The sequence below is a fragment of the Triticum dicoccoides genome, chromosome 3A, assembly GCF_002162155.2.
Source record: "Triticum dicoccoides isolate Atlit2015 ecotype Zavitan chromosome 3A, WEW_v2.0, whole genome shotgun sequence".
In the NCBI taxonomy this organism is placed as follows: domain Eukaryota; kingdom Viridiplantae; phylum Streptophyta; class Magnoliopsida; order Poales; family Poaceae; genus Triticum; species Triticum dicoccoides.
This window is the reverse complement of record NC_041384.1, coordinates 225,316,614-225,330,047: the sequence shown is the minus strand read 5'-3', so window position 1 is coordinate 225,330,047 and position 13,434 is coordinate 225,316,614. Positions and strand designations below refer to the sequence as shown.

General features: G+C 43.3%; 1 protein-coding gene across 1 annotated transcript in view; it reads right to left on the bottom strand.

Moving 5' to 3' along the window:
• The window catches only part of LOC119267956 (DNA gyrase subunit B, chloroplastic/mitochondrial-like), a 23,364-nt gene extending 15,496 nt beyond the window's left edge, over nt 1–7,868 (bottom strand). The window contains exons 1-9 of the mRNA XM_037549424.1: nt 7,613–7,868; nt 7,366–7,492; nt 6,407–6,487; nt 6,199–6,312; nt 4,805–4,861; nt 4,345–4,446; nt 2,441–2,588; nt 2,266–2,342; nt 1,293–1,400 (exon numbers count right to left, since the gene is read on the bottom strand). Of these exons, the coding sequence (XP_037405321.1) occupies nt 1,293–1,400; nt 2,266–2,342; nt 2,441–2,588; nt 4,345–4,446; nt 4,805–4,861; nt 6,199–6,312; nt 6,407–6,487; nt 7,366–7,492; nt 7,613–7,749 (951 nt within the window). The 5' untranslated portion in view covers nt 7,750–7,868. The remainder of the gene's footprint in view (nt 1–1,292; nt 1,401–2,265; nt 2,343–2,440; nt 2,589–4,344; nt 4,447–4,804; nt 4,862–6,198; nt 6,313–6,406; nt 6,488–7,365; nt 7,493–7,612) is intronic.
• Between the last annotated feature and the right edge of the window lie 5,566 nt (nt 7,869–13,434).

Here is a 13,434-nt window from a genome sequence, read left to right as displayed (position 1 = left end):
ATTCATTCACTGTTTCGATGCCTTCTCCAACCAGTCGTTCGGTTACAAGTAAGCCACCGCTGGCTTCACACGCACGCCAACACTTGGCTTAACACACACGCATACATTTGGCCGCTGGGCCCCACGGTGACCTGGTCGTTGCAAGTGGCTAGCTGCAATTGCACTGGTTAGTCCGCTGCAGGTTGATCTGCAGGCGTGACATTATCAAAGAAAAGTGTGTGATAGGAGAAACTAACCACAAAAACGACCGTTTATTTTCTAAAACTCCAGTAAGAGAAGGCACAGATCAGTTCAGTCTATGCACAACTGGTCTAATTCAACCCACTACAGTTCTTTCACAAACTATAGACAAGGGTTTTTTAAGCGCTAGGCACTAAGCGAGCATTGTGCTTCCGCTTAGTGCAACGACAGCTTAAACCGCGTCTAGGCGCGCTTAAGCGTTCTGCATGGACGTCGTACGGGCAGGAACAGGGGCACCCAAAAAACAATTTTCAGAGCATGTAAAGCATGTATTAAGCCTAAAATCGCAAACATGTCGGGAAGGAGAGACGGGGAGGAGCTAGAGGTCAGGGAAGGGGAAGAAAGCTGACAGTTGCGAGGTCGGGGAAGAGAAGCCACCAGACTCCAGCCTAGAAGAGGAGGAGCCCGATATCGAGGAAGAGGGGGAAGGACTGGCGGCGAGGCAGGGAAGGGGAGCTTGAGATCCAGCGGCGCTAGGTCAGGGAAGAAGATGGGTGATGAAGTCAGGGAAGAAAGCGCCACATCTGGCAGTGCAAGTTCGCCTTGCTCTCCTCTGTTACTCTCACCTTGCTCTCCTGTGTCTAACCCTAGGCGCCTGAGCGCTTTTTTCAACGCTTACCCCAAAAGCGAAGCGGTAGGCCTCCGCTCAGTGTAGGCGTACGCTCAATTTTGGATGGGATAAGGAGCCCGATATCTATAGCATAGTTTCTAAATTAGCAACAGGACAGGAGCAAAGCTGGGCAACATAATATTGGATGGGACAAGGAGTAGAGTTAATAAATGGCTGTCAGAGTCAGTGTTATGTAAAGCAGGTTAGTAGGTTCACGTATTGCTTTTTTAGTTACCTGTTAATAGCAAGAGAAAGGAATAAATCTGGCCCTTAATTTTCATAAGTCACTCAGGAAAGATTAGCTAGGCCAACTGCAAACTGTAGGCAGTAATGTGGCTAGAGTACATGAAATAGCATATATGCATGACTTTGTATATCTGGAAACCCTAGACAAACTGAGACAGCATGAAACATATAGCTCTAGATGCTGTGGGAGACAAACCTTGTCAGTATTCAACCAGGCAACATATTCAACCAGGCCACCAGCATAACAGTATTCATTGTGTTGAACCTGTGCATCCTGTTCTTCCTTTGTCAGTGTTATTGTCAGCTGGCATTGAGAGAAGTACAGAACATGAGAAATCAACCAAAGGTCTACCTTTAAGCATAACAAATATCACATGGAAATTGTGCATGCAAAGCAAATAAAAAATAAATAAAAAAACTAATAATAACGGGCATAAATAATGACATACGAAACCAAGCTACCTAATTGCAATTTGAAAAGGACACATAAGGATCTAGCTAAAAATCAACCAATGATACAAGTAAAACGAACAAAAATATGAATGCACTTTAATGCATGAAAGATATGTAGAGAGAATTGTAAACATAATATGCACCGAGGTGTGCAAAAAGCATTTGGTTTGAGCAGTTGGTCAAAATTTAACTCAAAATTCCCATTGGAACAAATCTTTCATTTTTTCTCTCTGTTGCTTGGGGTATCACCAGCAGTAGTGGAACAGCACCATTGATATCCACAATTAGCTGATGCTGTCTTCACAAAGTATATCCTCATGTCTCCAACAAATGATTTTATGAGGCAGAATGCTTCCTTAGCACAGAAGGCCCATACTCCCTCCGTCCCAAAATGTATCATACTGTCAAAAATGATCTTACATTTTGGGACGAAGGAAGTAATATATAGTATGAGTGTCTTGACTGAATAAAAATCGGAAGCGAATCATATCCTTATTAATGAATAAAATATCAATAGAAGCTTCTTTCTATTCTTGCTGACACACTAACTTCAATAATCTGATAACAAAGGTATGTTAGCCTGACAGAGCAATCAGTATTCATTAATCAGTCAGGTAATAAACAAGCGAAGGAAATAATCATAATCATGTGCAATCTCTGGAACTAACAACCAACTACAGAACAGATCAATGTTTCTAGTTGAAGGACTATCATACCTTAGGATTTAAAAATGCAAGTTCCCGGATGCGACTAGAGATCGTGCTGAGGTCAAACTCAATTGCAGTTGTAAATACTACATCAAAGAAAAAAAACTGAGCATTCCGGCAACACAACATAACATAACTAGTAATGTTTAGATCAGAAAACTTTTCCGGAAAAATAGATGCATACTTTCTTTGTCAGGCCAAAATCTGATACATGAACCTTGACGACTTGATTCATCAGGCAGTGTGGTACTACTTAGCGTTGTAAGTGGTTTTCCACGAGAATAGCGTTGTCGATATTCCTTCCCATCACGGCAAACTGTAACTTCTAGTGCCTGACATAGTAATATCGCGAAAATGACAATTAATTGCACATCAATTGCAGAAATATGTACAAGTAGTATATCCAAAACACGTTATCACTGTGATAGAGATTTCTATGGTCATGGTTCAGGCTCTCATCCTATTCTTAAACTGAAATATAGGTAGTTCATACTACTACTATAATTTTAGTTCATGGTAATCAAGTAACTATGTTACTATGTATGTACACCGCTCCTTTTCACAAACAAGCTAATTAATGAGCAACAACAACAACAACAAAGCCTTTCAGTCCCAAACAAGTTGGGGTAGGCTAGAGTTGAAACCCATAAGATATCGAAACCAAGTCAGTTCAGGCACGTGGACAGCTAACTTCCATGCACCCCTGTCCATGGTCAAATCTTTACTGATATTCCAGTACTTCAGATATCTCTTTACGGACTCCTCCCATGTCAAGTTTGGTCTACCCCGACCTCCTTGACATTATCAGCATGCCTTAACCGTCCGCTGTGCACTTGCGTTTCTAGAGAAAGAGTAATTGTCCGGTCACAGCAGGTCAACATCCAGATACATTGACGCAAATCTCGAAAGATGTGGTCGGTCTAATTCGATGAAGAAGGGCTTGAAGGGGAGAGTTGACACTGCAAGGGCAGGGTGGTGGAGCTTAAACGGCGACAAGGTGAAAGCTTCACCGCCCAGTTGCTGCCGCCACAAGCACAATTGTCTTGGTGCAGCGCACATCAACCCCTTGTCTTCTATGTGTGTCGTCGCCGTACGTCAAATGGTTGCTGACCCCTCCCTAGAGCAACAAGTTCGCCATGTTGGTGATGTTTTTCGACTAGAACCATACATGGTATGGCATGGTGGCTGTGCTTTTATTCGACCCTCTGACTGCATTTTGGATCAAACTGTCACTTCTCTCCTATTCCAACATGCATCATCATTACGAATGGAGCTTGCTCGTCCTGGACAGATTTATTGGCATATATACTAATGTACCAAGCAAATACAGGCATCATTGCCCTCAAAGAGTTCATTTTGCATGGTGATCCCATGTGCTCACAAAAAATCTCATTAAGGTTTATTTTCCTGGGAGTGATTTCAACCTACCCAGACAAGCCCTAAAGGAGATCTCTAAAGGGCATGTCTGAAATTTACTGATTGTGTATTGTCTGGACTCTGGGGGTAGAATCATTATTAGACTTGGTCCACGGAATGATAGTATTCATAGGAAAAATAACACTCCTTTATGTAAGGTGTATTATTTGCGGCACGGTAACCAAGGCACAAATTTATAGACAACTGAGGACAAAATTACCCTTGGCAAATCGTTGGTTAGTGGTAAGTAAATCAATTAGTCCAGGAAATAAAGAGATAGACGCAATCGAGAGAGCAATACTTTCCTTTTTTGCCACAAGGAGAGATGCATGCAATAAGCAAAGATATAATTTCCTTTTTTTCTACAGGGCTAAGAAAGGAATTAGGAGGAATTAGAACAAATGCACCTTACATTGTGGAATTTTATCGAAAAACAAATACACCTTATATAAAGGAACGGAGGGAGTATATGAAAAAGCATAACTACCACATTTATTATTATAACCCATGGAAGGCTTGAGAGGATTAGTTTGACGTAGATAGAATTTAACTTCCACCCAATGGATCGTGATTTTGTGTAGAGAAAATTGCAATTTTCGCGTAAGATCTACGATCGATACTCTTTCTTTAAAGCATCTATGGTTCATATTCAATAAAGGTGAAAGCAAGAACCTCTGACAACGCATTAACAACTGATAGGCCAACACCATGCAGCCCTCCAGCAACGCTGTAGCTACTCGTTGAGCCTCCAAATTTGCCACCAGCATGCATTAGCTGCATAATCAAAAGAAAATCTTTACAAGACAGAAGATGGAAGCTGTTGAACATTTAGGCATGTCGTTGACCACCCAAAAGAAAACTTTAGTGTTGCCTTATGGACAAGCATATGATGCAAATGATAATATAAGTGTATTGTAGCATCTCTATAAATACAGGCATGCAAGTATAGTAACAGCACACAAGCCTCCCGGTATGGTAGTCCTAAAAACTAAATGACCGTAGAGGTACCCATAAGTCATCTTCATTCCCAGAATATAATCTTAATAAATAAGTAAAATTTACTGGGATTTGGGTCAGGATGGTTGACATTGCAATATACAGCCCTGTCAAACAAATAAAGCTTTAACCATACCGTTAAGACAGTCTCCACGCATGATTTCTTCGTCTGCGGGTGTATATCTGTAGGGATCTGCAGTATATCCAGGATTTAGCAGTAATTTTATCTAAGAAAGGAGAAGATAATTCATAAAGTAATCGGAACAGAAGGTTGCATGTAGGTTACTCAAAAACTGGTGCTATGTAAATCTCAACTTTCAAGAAAGAAACACAAAGTTTTAAGAAGCAAAATGGTAACAGAGATGTTCAATTAGCAGAACTACATCAAATTGGGCATAGACTGCATAACTGTAACTCTGTAAGATAACCCCTTTTTCTAGACTATGAATGTTGAACCGACTCTGTTTAAAGACGAGGGTTATACAGAACATTCAGTCTAGTCCTGTGATCTTGTGTATTACTATTACTTGTGGACATTCTAACAGGCAGAGCTTTTCATAACAATACAAAGACACACACACAGTGCTACCAAAAAATCAGTGCACTCAACTAGGCAATAAAAGCAGGTGTGCAAGTGAAGTATCCCAGTAGGATGTGACCACCTACGGGTCATAGCTACTATAAGCAAACAACTGCTAGGACCTTCTCCATGTGTTAACTAACATCTGTCAGCCATGTAGCAGCAGTGATGGAACGAACTGCTATTGAAGAGAAACAGGCCAATCAGACCCTTCCCACCGTCCTACTTGACTGGTTGACTGTGTTAGATCTATGAATGGTTGTATGTGTTATGACCTCCATGGACCACAGCTAAAGCACTATTTTTCACATACAGAATAGTGCGTCACATATGCAACATGCATGTGGAAGTTCATCCGAGAGTGCCCAGGAAAAGATATCGTCAAAGGATAGCACTGGCATGAAATAGTCCAAGAAATGGCAGGAGAATATAGTCCATGCAATTCGAGGGGAAATCAGACAAGGAACTCATAAGCCACAAACATATTCGCACAGGAAAAGCTAGCCGGTGCAGCAGAATCCAGCAGTAGGAGTAAGATTAAGAGTTGGTAGTCAAGAGGAGTCCTGTTGGGCCGAGAAGTCAGTTAGTTGCACTGTTACGGATCCAGGTTAATTAGAGTTTGAATACATTATAAAGAGAACAGTGTGAAAGTGTGATTACACAGATGACTTGGCATGCAGCCATTCTTTTGTTTATTTCATTGATGACTTTGCTTGGTGTGTCAAATATGTACTAACAGCAAAACAAAACTCACGAGTGAATATGATATAAAGGCTTCATTAACATTTGCTAAACTTCTGTTTGATTTACCAACAAGTAGGACTACTAAATTAATAACAGTAACTAGTATAGCAGCATGAAACTAAATTCATAACAGGCACATTATTCACAATATTTGTAAAAGCATTGAGCATTCAGTATGTCTTCCTTGGTTTAGGAAAACTGCATACCCCACGGCCATTGTCAGTTACACTAACTGAATTGTCATCATGAAGGACTACATTAATCTCAGTAGCATAGCCTGCTTGAGCTTCATCCACAGCATTATCCAATATTTCAACAACCTAGAATACACCAAACAAAATGATGATCAGGCAAGAAACGAAGTAGAACACCTAATAACATGGTAAAAAGGAAAGCTTAATCAGTTGAGATTACCAGATGATGCAACCCACGTGGTCCTGTGCTGCCAATGTACATACCAGGCCTTTTGCGAACTCCGTCCAATGCCTCTAAGACCTGCAAGTTAGAAATTTGGTATAAATAAATATCAAGCCAACAAAAACAATTCATTCAGGCTTCACAAATAATAGCTAACAGTGGCACACTGCAGAAACACATAACGAATCTGTGCGTGAATGTATATTGTTATCTTTCTCTTTCTTTCCAACAAAAACATCAGCAAGCTTTACATCTTATATTTTTCATTAACTAAAAGTTAACCAGATTGATGAACTAACCACGTGTCTTGACAGTTCATATACAGTACATAATAAATGTTTATCTATTCTACAGTGGCTTAGGAAAATTAAATGCCTTGATAATGGCATTTGCTAAATTGTCAGGGGAAGATTAGGAAGACAGAGCCTACTTGTAGTAATTAAGACAGGGATATTCTTAACCTTCCCAGCTCAGGTTCATAAATCACGATGTAAGTATGAAATCCACAATTATGCACCAAAACAAGAACGAGTATAAACCATTGTACATGATGTAAAATTAAATATGCAATTCTTATGTTATTCAAGGTAAACACCGTTACGTCAAAACAATACTTGATGCCTTAAGTGGGTTATCAACCCTGAAAAAGACCCCCAAAAATGCTCCACAGCATCACTGTCTCAACTGAATGGGTGCAGTGTCACCGCTACCTAACAAATTAGCTGCAATGTAACATTTGTGTGCAAACCCATGCAATCTGGTGGGAAAAAACATGATGAAAACGTATGTATAGGATTGCAAAGCTGCTTGGAGCTGATTAACTCTGTTCCTGCCGTTATGTGCTCCATGAAACTCCCGAATAATCCGCACATCGTATAAAATTTGAGATATTCCAAACACTTGCACCCGAAGTCCAACTTAACCCCTTAGCCACAGAAGTCGTGCAAGAGAATCACCTGGACGTTTGCTGCGGTGTACTCGCCGGCCACCCGCTTCTCCTGCATCGCATCGGATGCCGCCGTGGAGGCCATGAAAGCCCTCACCGCGACCCCATTCCGCCCTGGGACCACCGCCGCCACAACCCTAGAAGGGAAAAACACGCGCCAAAAAAATACCAGCAAATCAGCATCCAGGCCGCTCCAGCGAGAGAAATCTGCCTTGCCAAGAGGCGTAGAAGGAAGCATGAAGCGGACATGGAGGCACCTGGGTCTGAAGAGGTGTCGAGCAGAGGGGGAGGGGACCGGGAGCAGACGGGAGGGGGTAGGGGCGCTGGAGAGGAGGCGGCGGAGAAGAAGGCGGAGATGGGGTGGGGGAGGCGACGGCCGGAGGAGGAGCGCCATTGGCGGCGGCGGCGAGCTCGCGTCGCGTCCGCCTAGCTTCTGCTTTGGCTTGGCCTGGGTTGCTGCTTGTGGTGGGGGAAATGGCAGGAGGGGTTGGGGTTTAGACGGCAGTGGATGAGGCGTCGCGGAGCCCGAGGAGGGTTTTAGCAAGGGAACCGGGTGGTTTCAGGCTAGAGAGAAAGGCTTTTCGAAAAGGAAAGGGCAGGGAATGCGATGTTCTTCTATTGGGCTGTCGGTCGGGCCTGATGGACTTCTAGGGTTCCTGAAACTTTGCTCCGCTCCATCAAATTTACTTTGCTCCCCTCAACAAAAAAATCAAATTTACTTTTTGAAATCATCATTACTTAAAGGAAATCCCATGTAAAAAATGTAAGTGTCACTCCTCCGTTCTTTTTAATCAAAGGATGGATATATCGTCTACCAGCAGACTCACAATGAAATTAGGCAGGGCATCAATCCAACGAGATGGATTATTAGCACGTCCTCGTCTAGCCAGCTCATGAGCTACATAAATTGACTCTCTAATACAATGCTCAATAATAAACCTTCCGAAATCTACTAGATAAGTACGACATTCATCAAGAACCAGCGCTGCCATCATAGAATAACCTTCATTGAATCTAAGTGCATCCACCACCGTGATATTATCCGATCGCACCACCAAGTTATTGCATCCCGTATCTCTTGCTAGCTTCAGTCCTTCAAGCAGAGCTGCCGCTTCTGCCGTGAACACATCAACTACATGTTCTAATCTCGCCGTGGACGCCGACATGAAAGATCCTCGGTAATCACAGATGATGGCACCACAAGACCCTGCATAATTGCCTTCCGTGAATGAAGCATCAACATTAAGGACAAGTTGTCCTGCTAGGAACGTCGGCCGCCTGTTGATCTTGGGTGTAGATTTAGCTTGTGCTCCGGGCACATAATTAATCGCTAGGGCAACCACCGCCGGCGCTGTTCGTTCTCGAGTCAATATTTCTTCCCCTCGCACGAACTGTTTTCTTTGCCACCATAAGAACACTGTTGATATGAGCTCTGGTAGCTCAACCAATCCAGAATATTGTCGCCGATAATAATCATCACATAAAATGAACTTCAAGACTGTTGAACCTGCTCGATCAGTCAATGAAGCAAAGTTAATATCTGTTGCGATTCCCAAAGCTTTCCAAACTGCTTGCGCCCTTGCACACTTATACATCATATGTGCTAAGTCCTCCGCACCATCTGTACAGTATGAGCATTGGGACAAGTTTCCAACATGGCGGTTCATAAGAGTACTCTGGCATTGGATGGCATTGTGCAAGCATCTCCAGATATAAATTTTAACTTTCGCTGGTACTCTCAAACTCCACAACTTCTTCCAAACTGGATGGGGCGCCATGGAGAAGCGGGCCAGACCGCTGTCATCTGTATCATAATTCACTTCTCATTGCTTATAATAGGCAGAACATACTGAGAAAACGCCGCTCCTCGTGAGATGTCATGCAACACAGTCCTTTGTCTCCACATGGAATAATGGGATTTGTAGTACGCGTTAAGCATCAATGTGCCAGAAATTCTCGCGGATTAACATCTCACCCCATTCTCCCGTGATTGGGTCAATTAACTCATTCACTTTAGTAAGTACTGGTTCTCCCTTACTGTTAAAACTTTTTTGGAGGCACTGTTCGGGATCCAACAGTCATCCCATATATTAATCTTTTCTTCATTGCCTACTCTCCAAATGTAACCCTTCTTGATCGTTTGAATTCCAGACCAAATGCTTTGCCACACATAGGACGACCCCTTCTTTAGTTGACAATTCAGAATATCTCTTGTAGGGTAGTACCTGGCTCTCAGAACTCGTGCACATAGTGAACCAAAGTTCTCAATTAGTCTCCAACATTGCTTTGCCAACATTGCCAAGTTAAATCTATGAATATCCCGGAATCCCATACCTCCTCTCTCCTTCGGAATACATATTTTTCCATCATGCAAACCAATGCATTCTTTGTTGGTCCTCCTCATCACCCCACCAATATTGCGACATTGCATCGGTGATTCCCTTGCAAAATTTCTTCGGGAATTTAAATACGCCCATCGCATGAGTTGGGATGGCTTGGGCCACCGCTTTCAGCAAAGCCTCTTTGCCTCCGAATGAGAGAGTTCTCTCTTTCCATCCATTCACCATTGCTTGAATTCTTTTATTATGTGTTTAAAGCAGTCAACACGGTCCACCCCTATCATGGATGGTAGACCCAAGTATTTGTCTGAAATAGACTCTGTCATAATATTTAGAATTTGACATACTTTTGCCTTCACCTCCACATTTGTGTTAGGACTGAAAAATATAGAGCATTTTGATTCACTCGCCAATCGACCTGAGGCTGCACAGTACTCATCTAAAATCCCACGCAGGGTGTTTGCATTGTGGGCATCTCCTCTCATGAGAATAAAAGAATCGTCAGCAAAAAGTAAATGAGAAATCATTGGTGAATCTCTACACATGCACACCATTCAAGTTACCAACCTCCTCCTCATGAGAAATAAGGGCCGACAGTCCTTCAGCACATAAGAGAAACAGATATGGGGAGAGGGGATCCCCCAGTCTCAAACCTCTCGTGGGTGAAAAAGGCAACGTTTCATTTGAGTTGAACCGAACCTTATACTCAACCGACCTTACGCAAGTCATCACCATTTGAATCCACTGAGCATGAAATCCCAATTTGGTGAGCATGGCCTCCAAGAATACCCACTCAACTCTGTCATATGCCTTGTGCATATCTAACTTGATTGCACATGTTCCAAACTTCCCCTTCTTTCTCTTCTTCATCGTATGTAAGCACTCATATGCCACTATGACGTTATCAGTTATGTTGCACCCTGGCATAAACGCACTTTGTGTCTCACTGATTATATCTGGAAGAAAAACCTTCAGGCGTGCTGCGAGCATTTTTGAGATCTCCTTATAAACCACATTACATAAACTAGTAGGCCTAAATTGGGTGATCTTCTCTGGGTTGTCCACTTTGGGAATCAACACGATAGTAGTAGAGTGAAGGAAATATGCCCTAGAGGCAATAATAAAGTTATTATTCATTTCCTTATATCATGATAAATGTTTATTATTCATGCTAGAATTGTATTAACCGGAGACATAATACATGTGTGAATACATAGACAAACATAGTGTCACTAGTATGCCTCTACTTGACTAGCTCGTTAATCAAAGATGGTTATGTTTCCTAACCATGAACAAAGTGTTGTTATTTGATTAACGAGGTCACATCATTAGTTGAATGATCTAATTGACATGACCCATTCCATTAGCTTAGCACCCGATCGTTTAGTATGTTGCTATTGCTTTCTTCATGACTTATACATGTTCCTATGACTATGAGATTATGCAACTCCCGTTTGCTGGAGGAACACTTTGTGTGCTACCAAACGTCACAACGTAACTGGGTGATTATAAAGGAGCTCTACAGGTGTCTCCAATGGTAGATGTTGGGTTGGCATATTTCGATAATAGGATTTGTCACTCCGATTGTCGGAGAGGTATCTCTAGGCCCTCTCATGTAATGCACATCACATAAGCCTTGCAAGCATTGCAACTAATGAGTTAGTTGCGGGATGATGTATTACGGAACGAGTAAAGAGACTCGCCGGTAATGAGATTGAACTAGGTATTGGATACCGACGATCGAATCTCGGGCAAGTAACATATCGATGACAAAGGGAACAACGTATGTTGTTATGCGGTCTGACCGATAAAGATCTTCGTAGAATATGTAGGAGCCAATATGGGCATCCAGGTCCCGCTATTGGTTATTGACCGGAGATGTGTCTCGGTCATGTCTACATTGTTCTCGAACCGTAGGGTCCGCACGCTTAATGTTACGATGACAGTTATTATGAGTTTATGCATTTTGATGTACCGAAGTTAGTTCGGAGTCCCGGATGTGATCACGGACATGACGATGAGTCTCGAAATGGTCGAGACATAAAGATTGATATATTGGAAGCCTATGTTTGGATATCGGAAGTGTTCCGGGTGAAATCGTTATTTTACCGGAGTACCGGGAGGTTACCGGAACCCCCCGGGAGCTGTATGGGCCTTAATGGGCTTTAGTGGAAAGGAGAAGGGGCAGCCCAAGATGGGCTGCGCGCCTCCCCCCTCCCCTAGTCCTATTAGGACAAGGAGAGGTGGCCGACCCCCCTTTCTCTCTTTCCCCCTCAGCGAATCCTACTCCAACTAGGATTGGGGGGAGGAATCCTACTCCCAGAGGGAGTAGGACTCCCTTGGTGCGCCCTCCTTGGCCGGCCGGCCCCCTCCCCTTGGCTCCTTTATATACGGAGGCAGGGGGCACCCCTAGACACACAAGTTGATCATTGAGATCGTTCTTTAGCCGTGTGCGGTGCCCCCTGCCACCATATTCCACCTCGATTATATTGTAGCAGTGCTTAGGCGAAGCCCTGTGACGGTAGAACATCAAGATCGTCACCACGCCGTCGTGCTGACGGAACTCCTCCCCGACGCTTTGCTGGATCGGAGCCCGGGGATCGTCATCAAGCTGTACGTGTGCTAAGAACTCGGAGGTGCCGGAGTAACGGTGCTTGGATCGATCGGATCGGGAAGACGTATGACTACTTCCTCTATGTTGTGTCAACGCTTCCGCAGTCGGTCTGCGTGGGTACGTAGACAACACTCTCCCCTCTCATTGCTGTGCATCACCATGATCTTGCGTGTGCGTAGGAATTTTTTTGAAATTACTACGTTCCCCATCAGTGGCATCCGAGCCTAGGTTTTATGGTTTGATGTTATATGCACGAGTAGAACACAAGTGAGTTGTGGGCGATATAAGTCATACTGCCTACCAGCATGTCATACTTTGGTTCAGCGGTATTGTTGGACGAGACGACCCGGACCAACATTACGCGTACGCTTACGCGAGACCGGTTCTCCCGACGTGCTTTGCACATAGGTGGCTTGCGGGCGACAGTCTCTCCAACTTTAGTTGAACTGAGTGTGGCTACGCCCGGTCCTTGCGAAGGTTAAAATGGAGTCAAATTGACAAACTATCGTTGTGGTTTTGATGCGTAGGTGAGATTGGTTCTTACTTAAGCCCGTAGCAGCCACGTAAAACTTGCAACAACAAAGTAGAGGACGTCTAACTTGTTTTTGCAGGGCATGTTGTGATGTGATATGGTCGAGGCATGATGCTGAATTTTATTGTATGAGATGATCATGTTTTGTAACCGAGTTATCGGCAACTGGCAGGAGCCATATGGTTGTCGCTTTATTGTATGCAATGCAATCGCGATGTAATGCTTTACTTTATCACTAAGCGGTAGCGATAGTCATGGAAGCATAAGATTGGCGAGACGACAATGATGCTACGATGGAGATCAAGGTGTCGCGCCGGTGACGATGGTGATCATGACGGTGCTTCGGAGATGGAGATCACAAGCACAAGATGATGATGGCCATATCATATCACTTATATTGATTGCATGTGATGTTTATCTTTTTATGCATCTTATCTTGCTTTGATTGACGGTAGCATTATAAGATGATCTCTCACTAAATTATCAAGAAGTGTTCTCCCTGAGTATGCACCGTTGACAAAGTTCGTCGTGCCCAGACACCACGTGATGATCGGGTGTGATAAGCTCTACGTCCATCTACAACGGGTGCAAGCC